Raw genomic sequence first — 22,054 nt, 5'->3', positions numbered from 1 at the left:
AGAAAATATAGACCATAGAAAAATATGGAATATTTATTACAAAAAGATTTTCAAATGTTAATTTATTAATTTGCAAGAGACTGCGCATGTACACACACATGAGTGGGCAGGGTTAGAGAGAGAATCCCAAGCAGCACAGAGCCTGTGGTGGGGCTCAGTCCCACAAACTAAGATTGTGACCTGAGCCGAAATCAAGAGGTGGAAGCTTAATGGACTGAGCCACATGGGCACCCCTGTTAGAAAAAGATTTTATTAAGAGAAAAGTTTTGGGCCAGTAGGTGAAGGGAAAACTTCCTTACTTAGTGAAGTGCATAATTACTGTTGAAATTATCTTTGAGAATAATAATTCCGACCTTATAGGAATCATGATAGCTTTTGCTATTCCATTTTCTTGATGGTTTTGTTTTGATTAAAGTTTCTTATTGAATAAGCAACACCACTTTTATTTTAAAGTGGTATCTTGGCTGGGCCAGAACCAAATGTCATATAGGCCAGTTTAGGTGAGGAGAAGTCCTCTGCTTGCACATCCCCTAAGTTTACTGTGGAATCTGACTGGTTCAGTCTCCTTTGATCCCAGGAAAAAGTTTGGGAGATATTAATTGTCAATGCCTAGTGATTCCTTGGAGACCCTGAGAGTTTAACAGCATATCTGACTTGTATGGGGTTCAAGAACGTTGTGAAAGAACCTGCACAGAGTTCATTGTGGGTATTTAATAGCTAGCATGTGGGCAGTGACCCCGTCCACTGTTACTTTCGGAAATCTCATTGCGCAAAAACAAGGTGCTCACAATGTTGACTTTCCCCCTTTTTCTCAGTTTGCATTAAATTTAAGAAAGAGTCAACAAATTGTTTCTTTTAAAATGAATAAATTTCTTTAATTCCTCAGGGTCTAGGATTCTGCTGGAACACATGACTTTCCATATATGAGAAACCTCCTGTTGTTTGTTCTAGTCCTGAATGTAGTTATTAAGCTACTTTGAAAAGACTTGGCATTGTTTGGGAATTACCTAAACTCTTCGTGACTTTCTTTGCTTTGGTCTGATTCAGGCTATAGGGTCAGTATCAAAACTATTTTAGTGACAGGCCATGTTTCTTGCCCTGTTTCCTTTATTAAGAACTTATTCTGCTCTTTTTCTCAAAGACATATAAGTAAAAATCCTATGTCATTTCTTTCTTTTTAGCCAGTTGTCAATTCTACAAGTCTGTGTCTTCCATAAGAAGGCTCAAATTAAGATATATAGTCTTTATTTTCATTGTCTTTTCCTAGTGTTTGTTCCCCTTTAGGTGAATAGCAGCATTGAGGGCTGCTGTCTCTTCTCAAAGTTGGTAATTGTTGTTACTACTTTTTGACGTAGAGTTGATTACATCTTATAGGTAGGAACTGTTATTGTTCTGATTCAATTCATCTTTCCTAATATAATGGCCACCTGTCTTGAGTTGTTAATCCTCCTATATGAAATTTCAGAAATTAGGAAGCAATAGTGCTCAATTTCATGATATAATTCCTTGTGATCTTACAAAGAATTTACAGGAACTTAGGAAGAAAATGAACTGCAACGAATTGTTACTTTATGTACCTGTCAGAATGTTAACATTTATTATTTTTTTAAGTTTCACCAGTTTATAAATTTTATCATGGTCACAAAGAATTTTTATACAAAAACTTTTTATACAATTTTTTCATTGTTTTTTGCCTTCTATGAACTTTACTCAAAAGAATGCCTTTACATAGGTAGAAATTGTTCAGAAATTTTAAATTTAAGTTAGCCTCTTTATTCCAATAAGTTTACTGGAGGAATAAAAGCTCCTCTTACTTTTATTTGTTTTATTTTAATTCCATCTGACTACCTGGAAAACTTTAAAGGGGAAAAAAACGTGCTATATCTCTGTTATATCTAATAGAATTATAATGGCCTGAATGTTGCATGTTGGCTACACAGTGACATTTGAAGAATTACAGGCGTTTAGAAAGGAACCTTTTATTCACATACTTTTGTTCATATTGCAAGGATCCAGAACAACCAGTAATCAACAGACCTATACATGCCAGTTGGTTTTCTTTTTCAGAAAGGTTCAATCCATTTGGGGACATACTAACTTTTATGGAAACGAAGCTGAAGTGGGCAAATTTAGAGAATGAGTGGTTGGCAATAAAACGAGGGGGGAGAGCCTTTTGGGTAAATAGATGTTAGATAAAATCTAAAAATATTTCTTATCATAACATCACAGGGCAGTTTTGACATTAGAAATAAGAGCCCATGTATAATTGTACAAACATTTGTTGCCATGTAAAGTATGTTGACACAAATAAATTTGCATCTGATTGAGCCAGCTCTGTTAATGAATTTGGAGTAGTACAGATTTGCTGCGCAACTTAAATTGGAGGTTGCTGAAAACCACTTTAAGTTTGAGTCATCCATACATTCAGTAATGTGATGGATGTCGAGGTTAATTTACATAAATCCATTAGTAGTCATGGCACTGATGTGTCAGTGATTGTCATACAGAAACATGCATAAATAATAGAGGTGAACACATTACTGTGTTCTTAAGACCTGGAACTGTGATTAAGATGTACAGTTCCTGCACATTGAATTCACTATATAATATAATAAACCATGTTTCTATAAAAATAAAATTAAAATAATAAAGCTAGATTGCAGTCATTTTATGTAGACTTACTCCTTTATTTAACAAAGTGAATTTTTTTTTGCAATCTTGCTATAAATCTTACCATGCTAGATGTTTATGATGATGAACTAATATTCTTTTTCTCATGAAAGCTCCCATGTGATGCAATTTAATATCCTTCTCATTGTCAACTACTAGTGAATGTAAATAATAATATAATGGGTTTATGTGAAAAAAGTGCTAATCCAAGGAATGAAATACTGAAAAGATTAATAAAAACTGGGAGGGAGGAAAGTCATTTCTTCAAAGGCATTTGGCTTTCACACAACTTTGAAATGAATCAAACTTTTCTAAGACATCTTATATTAAAATAAAACAACAGTGTTGCAGTGTTTGTTATTTTTGTATGTTTTCCATTATTTTATAGTTTTAACACACACATACACACACACACACACACACACACACACACACACACAAACACACACACACACCACCTGTTCTCTGTAAAAACTTACTGGGCACTTACCATATGCCAGGAATTGGACTATGGCGTGACTGTGTGATACCCATCGCATTTTGACAGAAGCTCTATGAGGTGTATAGTTTTAATATCCTCATTGTTTACAGACAGAATATCCAAGATTTAGAATAAAAAGCTAGTCAAGGTCAGTGTAGCTAGTAAATGATTCAGCTGGGATTTGAACCCAGGTCTGTTCAGAGCTTACATTCTTTATTTTTTAGTTATCTGCTATAGTAAGGACATTATGTCTCTGGTTCCAAAAGATGCATGCTAAATGAAGTAGATTTTGAAACTTTAGTCGCATGACCCACTATATTTTATTGTAGGAGTATTCTCACATTTTTAAGGTTACCAGAATAGAGTATAAGGTAATTTTCTATCTTTCTGAAAGGGGGATTTAAGAACATAGGAGATTTTGTAGAGTTTTATAGGAAGTGATTTTTTTTTTTTTTTAAGAAATCAAGATGCTTATACAGGTAGGTAGAAGGGAGCTGTGGGTGGGGAGTGGACATCTTATCCTCTCTTGATTCTGGAATTATGCTGATGAATACAAGACATTGCACTATCATGCATACAGAAAAGGGAAGAGAGATTGCTTTCCAGATACATCTGGAGACAAAAGATGCTGGAAATAATTGCATTGTTTGTCACAAGGTAGTACAATTGGTTTTACTTTGTTTTGGTGAAACTGAAAGAGCCAGAAATCATTGTAAGGAAGACAGAGTGGTTCATAGAATGCTAGTTGCTAGGTCTTAACACTCACTGAAATATGAGATGAAATCAAATCTTGAGTAATGATATTTGCATTTGACATTTATCTTCCTGAAAATACAAATCTTTATTATCCTTGCATTCTGTAACTGAGCAACTGGAAACTTTCGTAGTTCCATAAGTTTGGGAAGTATACTCTAAACTAAATGTTAATCTACATATATTAAATGTTCTGTCACTTCACATTTACATGTTATTTTTCTTTTTTTGAAAGCCTTGTGAGGTGAAAGGACAGTATATGATCATGAGGTGCAAATGTCACTTTATGGATATGAGACATTAGAATATGATAACAGTCGGCCTTGATAAATTCAGACTGACACATCCAATTAACTTTTTCTCGACTGTCTTGTTATGATAACAGAAACATTTCTGTCATAAAAAAAATGCAAGAGTAGGAGTCTGGGTACTAGGTTTCCTACCGGCTCTGTCACTTAACTAAGGTTGCAACTTGAGATAACAAATCAATCCTTATGACTAAGTTTCCTCAGATGTAACATGGGGCTAACTGCTTACCCTACTTTCTTCCCCCCCCCGCTTTTTACAAAAGTTTATTTATTTATTTCTGAGAGAGAAAGAGAAAGAGAGAGAGAGAATCCCATGCAGGCTCCTTGCTGTCAGTGCAGAGACTGATCAAGGCTTGAACCCATGAACCATGAGATCATGACCTGAGCCAAAATCAAGTCGGATGCTCACTGATTGAACCACCCAGACGCCCTTACCCTACTTTCCATACAGAAGTACAGAAGACCTGAAAAATTGTTGTGAAAGTGATATTTTTAATATTAAAAATTGCTATGTAATACAAGATATTTTGCTTTCCACCATCACCTTCCTCTGGTGATTCTGGAAGACACCTGAATTTTTAGATATGATTTACATTGTTATGCAGCATCTCTAGTTTTGAATATTTGTCTTAATTCATAGAAACTACATAGTCACTAGAGAACAAAATTAATTAAAAGGAGGAAAATAAAGTTGAGTACCTGTACTCAGAGGTCACCACGACATTCTCCTGTTAAAGAAACCTTCACTTTTATGTGTTCTTGTCCCATTTTTATCAATGTGGGCATTGTTGAACCATTCAATAGTTAGTTACTCATCTACAAAAATTACCAAGCTGAAGAATATTTATGAAATGATTCTTGCTTATTAATATACTGAGTAACAAGCTTCTGATGATATAGAACATAAATGGTCCTGGAGGCTTCAACATTTCTGATACACAAATCTGTATATTCTGAATGTTCTTTACTTGCACACTGCCTGGTTCCTTCGAAGTATAACTTACCTATTTCCACATGAGAGAGATAAACTACTTTCATGCATTAGTATCCAAAAAATTAGTAGAGAATACACAGCTTCTCTACCATTGCATTCTAACAAGATTCTATTTTATCACTTTTACATTCAGTATTATTCTGACATGTTTCTTGTGTCACATCTACATACCGAGGCCTTTTTTTTTTATTGATTTGTTTGAGAAAGCACAATCATGGGAGCAACAAAGAGACAGGGGGAGGGCGATAATTCCAAGCGTGTTCCACACTGTTGGTAAAGAGCCCAATGTGGGCTCAAACTCAAGAACCGTGAGATCATGACCTGAGTTGAAATCAGGAGTCAGACCCTTAACCAACTAAGCCACCCAGGTATCCCTACATACCAAGGCCCTTTTAACCAGTCAAGCAGGAGCCATATTGCAGAGGACTTGGAAATGTTTTACACAGAATACATACTGCTGTACCAACACCATACAAGCTTCACTCTTGGTAGAAGCTTTTTTCTATAAACACAAGATATTTTGTGGCCTAAATTTTTTACATGTTTATTTATTTTGAGAGAGAGAGCACATGCACAAACAAGGGAGGGACAGAGAGAGAGGGAGAGAGAGGACCCAAGGATCCTGTGTCATCAGCACAAAGCTCAACACGGGGCTTAATCCCACAAACCACAAGACCATGACATGAGCTGAAATCAAGAGTCAGACACTTAACCGACTGAGGCACTCAGGCACCCTTGGCCTAAATTTTAATATTCACTCTTACCATTTTCTTTACCACGTTTGACACATAGTGGGAACACAAGTATTGGTATCCTTTATTACTGTAAGCTTCTAAATTTATTTTACCCCAGTGGCTCTTCCTGGGATAACTATGCAAATATTTCTATTGTCCTTTTAGTATGGACAAACTTTACTTTTAGTAAAGTCTTTTCTTGTGTGTGTGTGTGTGTGTGTGTGTGTGTGTGTGCATATGTGTTCATATCGATATATCTGTATGTATCTATATCTATATCTTTGCGTGTCTCTTGCATGTCTCTTCCAAATGTTCTGACTTAAAGATTTCATTGTATTGCATTCAGTGAGATAGATTTCATTGTGGTATAATGAGATAGGACTTCAGTGCATTGGATGCTTAGTGTAAACTTGTTGAAATGAAAATCTTTTAAAGTAAGATGGATAATTTAATGACATCAGCACCATAAAGTAAAAATTGAACACTCACCAAATGAGGCTATAATATTTTACTACTGTAAGACAAGCATTCACTTTTGAAGAAAAAAAATGAGTCTTTTTGTGATGCTGGATAGTTTGACAGCTACTAGATATTGCTTGTTAAATAAGATCTTGCTTCTATTGATGAGCTCTATTATCTGTATTTTCCTGACATGACTCCTGGGGCTTATGACTGTTTATCCATTAGTTATCTGTCATATGTGAATAGAACCTTTCCCCATAAGAGTTGATTTCGTAGTATATTTGTTGTGATTTGCTTCACTGTGCTGTATGACCCTGTCACATGCACATGCAACTCTTGTTTCAAAAACAAAAACGAGTTGATACATGTTCTGCTCCTTTTGGAAGCGGCCAAAGTCAGTGTTTCCTACTAAAACATTTCTGAAAAACTGGCAGGGAGAAATAAAACCCCATTAGATTCCATGCTTGTCCAACTCAGTGGAAAAAGTAGTAATCTCCCATTTGTTCTGGAACACCTGCTGGTAGGTTTATGAGTGTCTTAAAAACTGAGCTGCCTTGATATTCTTTTAAAAATCTTCTATTGTCTCTCTTGAGGCTGTTTGATTGAAATCTGTGATTTGCTTACTTTTATGCTATAGTTTCATTTTTTTTTCATTTTTGCCTTGGTATAAATTTAATCCTTTACGGGTATGTCAATGTAACAAACATAGGAAAATTGTACACCTGATATATTTGGACTAATTGGTTTTTGTTTTTGTTTTCCAGCTGGGACAACATATATCTTTAGCAAAGGTGGTGGACAAATCACGTATAAGTGGCCTCCTAATGACCGGCCAAGTACACGAGCAGACAGACTGGCCATAGGGTTTAGCACTGTTCAAAAAGAAGCTGTATTGGTGCGAGTGGACAGTTCTTCTGGCCTGGGTGACTACCTAGAGCTGCATATAGTAAGTACTTTTAAAATATTTAACTTTTGTCTTTACTATTAGTTTTTTTAATAACTTATACTTTTTCTTTGAAAGTTTCTCTTTCCCAGCAACCAGTACTTTGGTACAGAAAATATAAATACAATCTAGAAGTAATAAGACCTTATTCCTGCTATTGTTGCTAAAAATGTTCTTTACAATAGAAAATACATTTTTTTGGTTGTTAAGGTGTGAATTCTTCTCAGTTCTCTGTTTACAAAGATTTATTTTGGTATGTTCTTATTGACTTTAAGCAGATTTGCCAACTTAATAAACTAAGTTATTGCCTAGTTTATACTGTTACATCTGACTGGAAGCAGGAGGTTGTAATACTGGTAACATCAAAGATCTGAATCGGGTGTCCTTAGTTCTTTCCTCACTCTAGAATTACAGTGAATTACAGTGAATAGATTGTTTCTGTGCCTTCTTATATTCATTTTGATACATAAATATCAAGAAAGTACAGTAAGCTCTTACCATTAATATCCTGGAACCCTTGACTATTCCTTTTGCTCCAAGCTCTAAGCCTACTGTAAGAATTTAGTCAGTATATCATAGATGGAAAATAATAGGTCATGAATAGAAAGCTATTTTTTTAAACTTTGCCTTAGCTGATTTATAGCTTGAAGACTCTGCCATATATTTCTGCATTCAGAGTTACTAATTTGTATAGTTGTAATTCTTTATCTTCTTGTTTTATTAAAATATTTGCAAAGTACAGGTAATCTCTTATTGCTAAGAGATATCAATATTTTACTGATATACAAAAGTAACACCATAAGAAAGGGTCAACTATTAAACTCTAAAGGGTTATTATCATCATAGTTCTTACTTGAAAATCTGGTATCTTCTGGAAGGTTCCAAACATATATAAGTCTTTCCATTTCCCTTTATATCTGTGAGGCATAGTTTTATCTTTTCTGTCTCATGTGATTGTGTAAATTGTTTTGTTTGCTTTTGTCCATCCCTATAGGTTCTCCTTTTACTAGCACCCATGCCTCAGAGGACAATTTGATTAGGTCAACAGATTCTTTCCTTTTGGACACTGGCTTTCAGGCACTCATCCTAAAACAATTAGGAAAACCACCAAACACATATAGGAGGAAAATACATTATCACAGACTTTGCAGGGTTTTAATTTTCAGTTTTATTCATTTATTTCTTAATCTTAGTTTCCATTAGACTTCTATGATTTCAAATAAGCTCAGTAGGGGTTTACACTGACCACAAGAACTAAATTCATTGCTAATCTTAGAAAGAAGAAAAGAGAAAACACACAACACACACACACACACACACACACACACACACACACCTCAGCACAACCATTATTGAACTGCCATAAATTTTCAATTCAAAATGCAGTTGTCAAATCGGAACCCTGGAAAGTAATTTCAACTGCCTTTCAGCAAATATCTAACAATCAAAATTGAAAGCATCTGGATTTTTATGGCATCATAAATAAATGATTAGTTGAGATAAACTTAACTAGTGCAGTAAGGAATGTTGCTGTTGCTGTTTAGAGTAATCTCAACTTCTAAATGTATTTGCTCCACTCTGATTTAAGAGCCTTGCAACTTCAAAAAAATAAATAAATAAGAAAACAAGAGCTTTTGCTCCTGAAAGAAATTACTTATTGATCCATTACCAATTACACACTTACCCTCAGAGAAGTTTCTACAATGATCACTCTCAAATCGTAAGGGCAATGTTACTGAATTTACTCAAACCACTGTTGTTTGTTTTATGGTCAGAGGGTTTTAGTCTATAAGAATGGGTGTTCTCTTTTTCTTCCAAATCTGATCAAATGTGGGTTTAAGAGTCCCTCCATACATAATGGATTGACTTTCTAGGTGTCTGTACCAACCTAGTACCTTCCACAATTCCTTTACTTGCCATGAATTTATGACAGCTGTTCTGTGAAGGCCTCCTTCTTTCTGTATCTCCCTCTTGGTTTTGCCTGGCTATTCACTGTAGATTCATTATTTGTCTCTATACATTCTCCCTCTTGGATTTGCTATCTTCAAACTTTCCCTTGATTTGAGAGCCAGTACTTGACTGGGAAATGCAAAATGTATATTGGTTCCAGGGCTTACTAAACACCCTTGTTGGTCAGCCCTACTCCTCCTATATCAATTGCTAGTATCTGTCTTAGTCCAAACCTGGCTAACTAAAACTTATCTCCCTCCCTTTTTCCTCATTGCATGTAAGTGGTGATCAGCCATTAATGACCTAGCAAGTTGCCTATATGGAAATAAATCACTTCTTAACATATTTCAACATACAAACTAAATTAACATAAGGGCCAGTGTTGTGGGTTTTTTGTTTTTGTTTTGTTTTTGTTACGCATTTTACACTATTGAAGTTACCTCTAACTCCTATAATGTTGGCTACATAGAAGAGGAACACAAAGAGGAGTTAGATATTTTAAAAAGCAAAGGGAGGGTAAGAAGGGAGGGAGGAAGGGAGGGAGGATGTAAGAAAGGAGGAAGGAAAGGAAAGGGAAGGGAAGGGAAGGGAAGGGAAGGGAAGGGAAGGGAAGGGAAGGAAAATTAAGTGTCTGAGTACTAGAGTTGATACCAGTGGGTGATAGAAATATTCTTAAATAATATTAGATTTGAGAATATTCAGACCGTATTTTGTTACATTATTTAGGTACCTTTAAATCTATCCCAATTTTCTCTGAATCACTTATTCTGCTTCTTTCAGGGTTAGAAGTTTCAAAGGAAAACAAGATTTGTAGGATTATAGTTTGTTTGTTATTGTTGTTTGATTTTTGTTTATGAACATTACTGACTTAAAAATTAACCTGATTGATATCATAGATGATACGTTTTATCTGTAAATGTTAATTATTATCCATTAAAATGCCAGAAAAACTTCTGTAAACCTTCAAGATCAGCCAAACATAAACTCTGTGCTAATCTTTAAAAATTGTATTTCTACCTTTAATTAATAAGTTAATCAGTAAGCTGGAAAGTTGATTGTACTCCTCACAAGAGACTCCAGTCTTGCTGAAATGTGCAATGCCATTTCAGTTAGGTAACTTTTAAAGTATGACTGGCATATAATTTCGATGAAGATGTAATATTTGACATCATACCATTTCATTACGTTGATTATTTGGGTTTTTACTTGAAAATATAATCATATTTAAATTTGATTAATTGTACACTTAAAGTTATAACAACTTGGAATAAAATGTTTTTTGAGTCAGGTAGCCTGGTTTTTAAGATATTTTAAATAATATTAATATTTCTGCTACCACTGTTATGCACAAAGCCATATGATGTTGCTATTGAACTTTTAAGGTTTTAGGAGGGGATGAGGGCAAGATACACTCATGAAGTAAGGAGCAGTTAATTAGCATATAGCCTAGAATACTAGCACTTGATAAATATTTTCTGAAATAATAAATGAATTAATGAATTATATATTGAAAATATGATGGCTTAGGTTAAGAATAGACAGCTTTTCATTAGTCAACATGAAGCCAAAGATGCGGTGTAGTTTTTATGTAACGCAGAAAGTCATTTAACTACTTAGTTATAACAGAAAAAAAGGCAGCACTTGATATGCAATAGCTATATTATCGAAAAGTTGCATATTTTTATTGATTTGTTTTTTGAATCTTCAAGTAAGAATTGATTATGGTAGTTGGTTGTTTAGAGGAAATGTGTGGTGGGAATTTTTGTTGGATGAATGATTGTCTCTCTTAGTAATTATCTCATTTATTATAACTCATTTTTATCATGAATTGTTCTCTGATTGTTTCATATCTGCCCATTACTTTCCAAAAAAGATAAACTGTCTCATGTCAGAGAACACAACTTGATAATAATGATGGTTAATAAGAAACATAGCATAATCTAGAATTGGGGCTTTTCAACATTCATTTTACTACATGCTAGCAGCCTATCCAGAAATATTTTCTGAGCAACTAGTATGGCCCAGGTCTATGTTAGGCTCCATGGATACAAAAATAAATTATCTCACCACTTAGTAATCATCTCAGTGAACAATTGTTGAATGGATGAATGAATGAGCCAAATGGGATCCTTGTCACCAGATAGCTTAGGTTTATTTACAGCAAACATATTTTGTCCCAGGGTGACTCCATTTGGTTCATCTCAGTTTTTTCCTCTTTCAGCTTTAACTTTCTTATCTGTATAATATTTGTAAGAATATAAACAGATGATTGGTTTTTAGGATAAAGAATATAAAGAAGATACTTCTAAGCTGTAAAGTGTTATACACATTTAAGTTAGTGTTAAAGATTATTTAATCATATTGAGTAAAATAATTATTAGAAACAAGTAACAAAAAAGTCAATTCATTAAAAATTAATTTATAAGGCATATCTAGAAATTTTACCAGTGTTTTCACTCTAGAGGAAGCATCTCATATATGTCAGTCTGGCAACATTCATTACAGATTACTTAACCCCTCTTTGACTTACAGGAGAAAGCCAGTGCAAATGTGTGCTCACTCACTGCCATGAATATTAACGTGTACATTGGTTCTGACCAGGGAAATGTGTGGAGGGTGGTAGAAAAGGAAGAGTGAAGAGTGTTCTTTGAAATTCTTTCATCTTGGGAGCATGAAAGAGCATTGCAAATTTGATTAGTGAATTGTTGTACATATTTGCCGTAAGTGTTTCTTCTTTGTACTTTGCTGGGTTGGAAGCCTTATTTTGAAACTAAGCTCTTAATTGATTTTGATTTAGAAATACACCTTTTGATCAGTGGTTTTAGTGTAGCCTAGAAGCATAATATATTTAGAGTAAATATTACTTGTCCTAAAATAACTTATCAATATCAGTGGCAAGTCAACACTTTCTCATCTTTTCCTCATCTCTACATTTTATTTTGCTTTAATAAATTTATTTAATAAACATTATTTAGTATATTATATACTTTATAATCCTGCTCTATTAAAACTAAATGTAAAAACATCTTTTAAAGTCAACAATTATACATAAGTGCAAGATAAAACACAATTACTCCCTTACAGGCTTTTCTTGAATTTAAATTATGTTCCATCTGAAATTTCCTTTCTAACCAATAGATTCACCTATTTTAAGAGTTTTACTTTGCCATGTAATATTAAAATTTGACCCTGTTAATCATATACAGTAAATATTTTATTTGGTTTTGTTTTCCTGGTTCTTGCATGAATTAGAGAACATGTTGCCTTTTTGACTAGAATATTGAAAGAAAGACTAAAATGATGTCTTTTTAGTATGTGTTGTAAAATTCTTGTTCAGGCTTCTAAGGAATGAAAGATGCAAGTTATCTTTGGGGAAAATGGGGGAAGTTATGGTCATAGTTCTGTTGGCTTAAGTGTTATCCAGATATCTTAAAATAGTCTCTATTTTCAGGATGGGTGTGGTCAAGTGCATTAATACAGACTATTTCCCTCATCATTTCCCTTGGAAGTTAATTCAGTTTCTCATTTTCTGATTTACTGGTTGTCACCTGTGGTACACCAGTAACTCTCTGAATTTGACTGCTAGATTTCTAGAATTATTTCCTTTTTTGAAATTCCACTGCTTTGTACTTTAAGAAAAGAGAACCAAACAACTATCTCTACATACACCTTCTCAGTCCATGTACTTATCAATTAGAATGATCTTGCTGTATCTATTCTGAATACTTTCCAGGCCATTCCATATACTTATATCAGGTTAATTTGCTAAAATGTTTCTTTGATTCACTTGTTCCTTTATTAAACACATTGATGTCTCCCAATTATGTACAGGTAAAGAAAGGCACAGTTTATGCCTGACATTTAATGTCCTTAACATTCTGAACTTAATTTCCATATTCAGGTCCATTTTCCCATAATTCTATACTTATCTTTTTACTCCAGTGAAATGTATTAATCTATTTGTTAATGAACTTCTTGTCATATCTCTATATCTAACTCTGTCCAGAAAGTTTCTTCTTATTCATTTCACTGTCTCGATTCTGCTCAGTTGTCAACTTCTCTATTCAAATGTTGGATGTTTTCAGGGTTGTCTCTGGGATCTTATAGCCTCCTGAGCTAGCAGAAAGAAGTCTAGGGCTCAGAACTGTCCTTGGAAGAGCTGCTGAAACAATACCTAGGTAGAGAAAATATTGTACATAGTTTCTGCTCCAACTAATGATCACTACTCTTCTTGATCCATTCCTTTGTGGTGGATGTCAAGCTATTTTATTTATTTTTGACAGAGACAGAGTGTGAGCATGAGCTGGGGAGGGGCAGAGAGAGAGGGAGACACAGAATCCAAAGCAGGTTCCAGGCTCCAAGCTGTCAGCACAGAGCCTGACACGGGCTTGAACTCATGAACTGTAAGATCATGACCTGGGCTGAAGTTGGACACTCAACTGACTGAGCCACCCAGGCGCCCCAGAGGTCAAGCTATTTTACAGAAATAGTTTCAAATCCATTCTCATTTAGGTCCTGATGAGTTTCCTTAGCAAATCTTTTCTTATGCCAAGCTCCCAAAACAAGGGACCTGTTGTTGAATCCTTTCTAACTACTGAGTCTACTTCCATTTCTGCTGTGGCTCTTTTTCAAAACCTACTTTCAAGTAACATCTCTTTTGGTTCATTCACACATCATTATTGATCACCTATGATGCAGTTCAGACTGTGCTAATTATCCTTTTCTATATACAAATTTACCTACAATTTAGTAGTTTAAAACAAAACATTTGGAATCTTATACAGCTTGGGAATCCAGAAGCAGCTGAACCAGGTTAAGAGATTCCCAGGAGAAGACATAGTTAAGATCTGCCATGCTCAGAACATACCTGATACGTTTATTCTTATGATCCAGACAGAGTCCACATGTATGAGGAAGAAATGATGAGCAACAATGAAAGCATATGAAAACAGGTTATTAAGGATTCTGGTTTTGTAGAAATCTAAACACAATATAGATTGATGGAAAATGAGTAATGAAGACATTGCTTGAGGGTTAAGAACTAGTTTAGGGAATACATACTGAATTAGGAGTCATTCGTACACTGATCAGGAAGACTCCTTTATTACACACACACACAGACACTGAAAGCCGTAAGCAAAATGCACGAGAGAACAGAATTTAAAAATGCAAACAGCATAGCTAAATATGTCTGCCACAGATCAGGAAGCAAGATGAAAGTGACACAATGGCAATGGAGTCCTATTAAAGCTGATGCTGGGCCACTGCAGACAGACACATCTCATTTCAATGAAGGAAGGAAATGACTTAGGTGAATATACTAGGGGACACTCAAGTTAATGGTAGGCATAAATAATCTACATTTTAAATCAGGAGGAAAGAACTGGAGATAATGTTCACTGAGCTTGCAAAAGTCATTTTGATGAAAACATTTTCAGAGCTGTGAAATCCAATTTATGTTGTCTTTAGGAGCTTACTTTTGGAGGTAGTATGCTGGACCTCAGAATTCTTAGGTCAAGACAGAGGAGGCCTATACCCTACTGTAGATCAGGTGGATAAGCTGTTTAACTTTCTGCCAACAAATGTAGCCCTGGAAGAACATCCTGCCATTATGCTTCTGAGGTGACACTTTAATGGTGGGCTCTTCCCATCAAGGAAATACTTCCTCCTGAATGTTCCCATTAGAGTCTTCCTGCCCAAAAAAAGTAGAAACACAAGATTGACAGGCCTGAAAAGCTCTTTGGTGAAAGATCAAAATTTAATTGATTCTTGGAGCTTTTTGGTCTGTGAAAATAAGTCAGTCTTAATATTGAGTATTATATAAAATTCAAAGTGGAATTTAGCTAGGAAGTATAGACTGCTCACTCCCAAATACACATCTTTAGTACTGACTTTCCTCTGATGACTATACTCAGCATTTCCACTTGGATGTCTCATGGGCACCTCAAACTTACCGCCTTAAAAACTGAACTCATGGGCACCTGGGTGGTTTAGTCAGTTAAGCATCTGACTCTTGATTTTAGCTCAAGTCACGATCCTAGGGTCATGGGATTGAGCTCTGCATTGGGCTCCATACTGAGTGTGGAGTCTGCTTGGGATTCTCTCTCTATCCCTCTCCTGTTCTCTCCCCCCACTCTCAAAATAGACAAATAAACTTAAAATTAAAAAATAAAACCAAAAAACTGAACTTCTCATCTTGCACCCACATATCCATCTAATTATTATGGATTAAAACCTGACATCTCCCCCATAGTTACTCTTATGACGTTATCTGTTTCTCACCAAATTCCAGAAATGTTTCTCATAATATTTTGGAGGAACTTCAAACTGATAGAGTGAACAGGAATCTATACTCATCCTTGACCAGTCTTATTAGCAGGTGAGGAGTTGAGACACAATCTGGCAGAGCAGAGAGGGAAGGGTGATAGGCACAGGCAGGTAGAGTGCCGGGATCTGTCCTCACTCTCCCTGCTTTTTTCACCAGGAAGTATTGTTTCTACTTATCAGAATTGTGTACACAGGCACTTGGTACTTTACTACTCCTAGAAAAAGAATGTATAGTCGATTGTCTGGCGAAGAATTGGCAAAATACACTTTACTATTTTTTTTGTAGTCTTTGTACTCTTTTCTGTTTTTGTTGGCAAATGTGGCTCATGCAAAATTTTGGGTTCAGAGTAAAGTGATTAAGTTCCAATGGCCATTTCTTCATTTATGTTGGACAGTGAGATGTTGAGCAGCAATAAGCAGCAAGAGGGCAGGGACTTTGATCTGTTTTCTGTAACTTTGCACTCCTTGAGTCCTGCTTCAGCCTGGAATTGAGCAAATAAACAAAAGAAGAAAAAAAAATGTTGCAATAATCTTTTGGTTCCACAAGTTCTGCCAGTTTAATCTGCATGTGTGCATTCTGAAAATGTTCTGGGGCAATAGGTCAGTGCTGCTGGATTGTCTCCTTTGGGATAACCAGTTTATATTTAACTTCTTAGGGGTGAGTTAGAGATGCAAATCTGAGCCAACTACTACATATTTCCAGTGTATATGTTGCACCTTTACTGATGCGTATCTTGAGGGAACTGTCTGGTGATCACACCTTACCTGGCTCTGTTGGGGAACTACTGGTCTTTATTACAAATACCTCAAAAGACAAGCTTCTTAGCTGGCCTCAGTGAGCACTTACAATCTGGGCTTATTTCCAGCTCCTTGTGCTGCTACTTCCACTGCAACTCACACATATTCTTTCTTTAATTCATACATTTAACAAACCTTGCTTTTGTTTTTAAGTGTTTATTTATTTATTTTGAGAGAGAAAGCGTGAGTGGGGAACAGGTAGAGAGAAAGGGAGAGAGAGAGAATCCCAAGCAGGCTCTGCTTTGCTGGCACGGAGCCTGATATGGGGTTCAATCCCATGAACTGCGAGATCATGACCTGAGCTAAAACCAAGAGTCAGACACTTTTAACCAACTGTGGCCACCCAGGCACCCCAGCAAACCTTTGTATTTTATTTTCCCCAACAAGCACCTTTTGAGGCACTGGGAATACAGCGTAAAGTAAGGTCTGGGTTTGACCTTAAATAGCCTCAAATTTAATGAATACATTTCACTCTAGTGACACATTAGCCACAGAATACAGACACAGGCTGTTATTTCAAACCTTCATTCCATAAAGGCACAATTAAAAGTTTTAAACTTTTTGAAGCAATCTTTAATGTGGCTTTTGATAAAAGCAATTAATAATTGTAGAACTATTCTAAGTTTACATATGTATCCTGTCTATATTCAGAAAAAACATATGAGAAAAAAAATATCCTTATTAGGTTAGAAAGGAAAGGAGGTGCAAGTCACACAGGTGGTGAGTAAAGCCAAATTTGAATTCAGACAGTCTGACTCTTGAGTCCATGTACTTAATCTCTGAGCCTTCCATGTGGGGGGCAGGTAAGAGTAGGAGGCAGTCCTTCCTTAGGTTACACCCACCACTCTGCTGAATGTCACTTTATAAAATCAGACAACCTTAGCTCTTAGTATGCCAAACATCGTATGAATTATGGAGCATTCCAGATTATCAGCTCCAAAACCACCTTCTCTAGTTAAATAAACACATAGAAAGTTATCTGGTGGACTGATTGCCTCAACCATTTTGTAATTAGCTAACCAGCTTTTGTAATTAGTCTGCCTTATAAATTTGGGGCATGCATATTTTTTAAAGGCTCGAAACACAATTTCAAAAAGTATCTGTACCGATAGTGAAATGGTAGTCCAGAAATGTAGACTCCCAGACACCTGTGTTCATGTTTGCTTCTCTCCCTGAAATATTCCTGTTTGCTCCACTCCTACCTGCCCTCCTCTCCTTCCTAACCTGGTGCACATTTTATTATTTGGATCGTGTATTTCATATATTTGGCGAAGCTTTCCTTTGTTCCCTAGGGCAAAACTAATCAGGTCCTTCTTGTTAGTTACTACCCTAGTACTTTGTTTTTAATTCTATGGTATTACTTACCAAGTCACAGCTCTTTCCTTATGTGTCCTTCAGCTCATTAAACCAGGAACTCTTCAAGGTCCCTGACCATATATTATATATCTTTATATCTCTGTATTTCAGATACTAGCACAGTGCTTATTAATACATGTTAATACTGTTTATTGATGAGAAATGTATGTGTGAGTGAATGGAGCCCTTCTTTTTGGCTTGTGGCCTCCCCGTCCCTCCTGCTGGTAGTTTTCCATTGTAGGGACAGGAGCTCACAAGAGGAGTGCTCTCCTTGGAGCACAGTATGAGTAGACTCCCAAAGGATAATGGTGAAAGCATGTGACAGTGCCCTGGGACTCCCCATTTACAACCTATGGAGGCTGACACACTCAAGGCAAGTGCTGGGGCCTATCACAAATGGTCTCATTATCCACACGGTATTCTCTGAGGGAAGGAAGACATCTTTCAGGTTAGACCATTGACCAGCACCACTTTCAGGTTCAAATATTCCAAACAGGTAGCCACTTCCCTGAGATTTAGTCTAAGCATGTCTTTCATCTGCTGTCTATATTAGTTTGGGTACTTACATAAAAATGTCTATGATATACTTCCCTGTATTCTGACTTGATAAGAAGAGATGAATCCAAATGGAGAAAAAGAGAGAGAGAGAAGGAGAGAAAGCAAGCAAGCAAGCTCTCTGTGTAATCAACCTCAGTCGATTAGGGTGTAGAGGGTAATCATCCTCCACTACTCTGGCAATTTGTCCATCCTCTTTTGTTCTCTCTGCTGTGCTAACTCTGACATGTGTTTAAATGATGGAGGTGAAACTGATTCTCCCTTTTAGTAAAAGAGCTTGAAAAATGATTTTTATTAATATATATTAAATGCTTGAAGGTATTGTTAATTATCTTAAGTAGGGTTAAAATTTCCCACTGAAATCATGCTTCCCCTATTCATTTGCTTAGTAAGAAGAACAACAACTAAACAATACTATTTAGCATGTAGTGAGTGCTTACAATGGACCAGCACAAAACACTTTGCATAAAAATATATTTCATTGATATTCACAATCACCTATTGAGGTATGAATTATTATCTCAATTTTACAGATGAGCAAACTGCATTTATAAATAATTGACCCAAATCACATAGCCAGTTCTGACTTCAAAGCCACGTTTTTGTTCGTGCAAAGGAAAATTTCAGGCTAGCCCAGATATTTTTCAAATGATCATGCAACTAATTTACTGACCCTAAGGAGTGAAATCTTTACTATGCATTGTGTTGTGAGATTCTCTAAGCATGGGCACAAGGCGGAATCTCTATGTCCTTCAACAAGAATTCACGAAATAACGGTAGAGTGCCATGATATAACCATGATATTTAGTATTAAAATTTTTGTAAGGGGTGGAGTTATAGGTGTCATTGCTGGTTTTTTTTTTTTTTTTGAGTTTTGCCTAAATGTGAGGCTAAACTAATACTGCCACAAGACTCTTGGTCTTCTGTGGAGATGAATATAAAAATAACCTGCAGTACTCTGAAAACTGGCTGGAGGGGCAGCTTTTAGCCTTTCCTCAGGTTCTGAAGCTAATGCATAAGCCTAGACAGCTTGTCCTACTTCTTTCTTTCTTTTTTTTTTCTTCTTCTTCTTCTTCTTTTTTTTTTTTTTTTTTTTTTGAGTTGAATCTCTGTGTTTCTCAGCATGTGAATGAGGGGGGGAGATAGGGAATTTATCTATTGCTTGTAGTTTCTTGCTGATTGAACATCTTCCTGACAGAAGTCTTCAAAGGAAAAGTATGTCATCCTGTTCATTATTGTTAATTAGCCGTAAAAGCCAGGCTTTGGAGGCTGTTTTCCACAGAGCAACCGCAGAGAAATGGGGCTGAAATTTAGCAGTTATATGTGAAGTGGGGTCAGGCAGCCTGCCATGTAGGTTTCAGAACTGACTCATGTGATCTTTAAAAGACAGGCATTGCAGAGAAATTTCACATGTAGAAATAGATTGTAAATTCTAGTCCCCCTCCCAATGCCTGATTCAAGACCAGTGGTTGGTTGGTCATTTGTAACTGGATATTGAAAAGAGTGTTGGATAAATGAAGCAGCTGGATTTTTTAGTATTCCAATTGAAATGTAGATGTTGTTCATTATTATGGGAGAACCATAGTATAACCATGGTCTTCATAATAACTAGCTTTCAGTGAGCTTTCTCCTTAGTAGACTGTGTTTCTATTATATATCGTATTTTTAATTTACTGCTATTTTTTGAGGGTTTTTTGGGGGGATTCTTCTGTCTAGAACATAAACTGAATTCAATAATTAGTAATGCATAGAACTGGTCCACAAGGCCAATAATATTTTATAACAGATTGTTCAGAGGGAGTTGAATTTTATTTGTTGTCCTATGTCTCTGTTTATTTCCAGAAAAAAAAACCCACATTTTAAATAAATTTCATTTTCTTAGATCAGAAAAGTATTTTTAAAAAAATTTAAATACAATGAGAATAAAAAGTAAAAACTGCCTGTAAATACACCAACCTTTTTTACTGTGATGCCTGACATTCTAATCTTTAATTTTCCACATGTACATATATATTTTCCTTTATATATGTGTAAATAGTTGTATATTGCTGGCACACCTGGACATTCTTTAAAAAAATAAAATGTTTCTGTATGATACATACTATTCTGCAGCTTGATTATTCTTATTTAATATATTTTGGACATCTTTCCATTTTAGAGCATATAATCCCATATTTACCTCATAATATCCTATTGCATGCATATACTACAATTTATTGAATGATTCCCTAATGATGGTATTTTGTTTCAGAATCTTTCATATTACAAAGATAAAAATTTCTTAAATTTGTAAGAAGATTATTTCATATGTATGGTTCTTTTAGGAAGATAAACTTCTATAAGCAGAACCACTATATTTAGTACAGAATTGTCCTTTAAGAACACTGTACTGTCAAACACTCCCACAAGCAAGTATATAAGTATGCCACAAGTAGGGCATTTTAATAAAAAAAACTTCCTCATCATTTCTGAATAATTGAGCCCCAGGGGTGCCTGGGTGGCTCAGTCTGTTGAGCATTGACTCTTGATTTCGGCTCAGGTCATGATCTCACTTTTTGTGGGTTCGAGCCCCGTATGGGGCTCTGTGCTGATGGTGTGGAGCCTGCTAGGAATTCTCTCTCTCTCTCCCTCTTTCTCTGCCCTTTCCCTGCTCGTGCTGTCTCTCTCTCTCAAAATAAATAAATAAACTTAAAAGAAAATAAACTTGAAAAGAAAAGAAATTGCATTGGTTTAGAGGTGATACCAAAGCCCCTTTAGCTTTGGACACAATTTTTTCTCATATGCTGACAACATTCTTAGAACAGCAGTGGGCTAAGGAGGCTGGATAACAGGTTTATGAATCATGTAGCTCTTTTTAGGAAAGCAGTGCTACATAGTTTCTCTCGAAGAGACAGGGCAGGCAAGAGGTTAATGTCCCAGTGGGAGGCAGTACTCATTTCAGAGTCTGCCTCTGTGTTCCTCACCTTCCACACGTTCCATAATTCTTCATTTTGCCCCTAGTCACTTCTTATTTGATCATGCAGTCCCCAGGACTTGTGCAGCAGTGGAACGTGACAGGCTTTAAATGTATTAATACTGTCAACATTATTGTGGTTAATCTTAATATAACAACAGAGTAACACAGGTTCTGCTATTAAGCCTTTAGTAAGGCACGGATGTCTTACGCTCTCGATAGCCCTTTTAAAATGAGAAAGTTCTCGAGCTCAGAAAGTGGATTACATCAAGGGACCAGCTCATATGTTGTGTACCATTTGGTAATGGCTAAGATTAAACTGAAAGAAGTAAATGTTCAGAAGGGGAAAAAAAGATGTAGCTATTTAAGTTTCTCAAATTCTACATGTGATTATTTACTTGAGTCTTATCATATCCATTATGAGCTAAATCACAGCTGATAGAACCACATTTAAAATTTGAGAATATTTTAGTTAGCTTGCCATTTTCTATTAGTAATGCATGAATGTAATTTTAAGCATGTGAAATATAACCCAAATGATAGTTTTCTTTGAACTTTTAAATTGTTTTCAAGGTGCTACTACATTGAGTTTCACTATGAAAGGTAAAATTAAAAACATGTAACTATGGAGTTTAATAGGCACTGAGAATATTTGATAATGCCACGGCTGTCTATATTATATCCACTAACATATTTAATAGCTGAACAGATGCATCTTGCTATGGCAACACATGGTACTGAGCAGCAGAGAGTCCCATTTGACAAGTCAT

General features: G+C 35.7%; 1 protein-coding gene across 1 annotated transcript in view; it reads left to right on the top strand.

The window, feature by feature from the left end:
* The window catches only part of LOC115511232 (neurexin-1-like), a 699,173-nt gene that overhangs the window by 381,239 nt on the left and 295,880 nt on the right, over positions 1-22,054 (top strand). The window contains 1 exon segment of the mRNA XM_030311788.1: positions 7,167-7,348. Coding sequence (XP_030167648.1) covers positions 7,167-7,348 — 182 coding nt within the window.

Source organism: Lynx canadensis, chromosome A3 (assembly GCF_007474595.2).
Source record: "Lynx canadensis isolate LIC74 chromosome A3, mLynCan4.pri.v2, whole genome shotgun sequence".
In the NCBI taxonomy this organism is placed as follows: domain Eukaryota; kingdom Metazoa; phylum Chordata; class Mammalia; order Carnivora; family Felidae; genus Lynx; species Lynx canadensis.
Note: the sequence above shows the minus strand (reverse complement) of the source record. Positions and strands in the feature narration are given on the sequence as shown.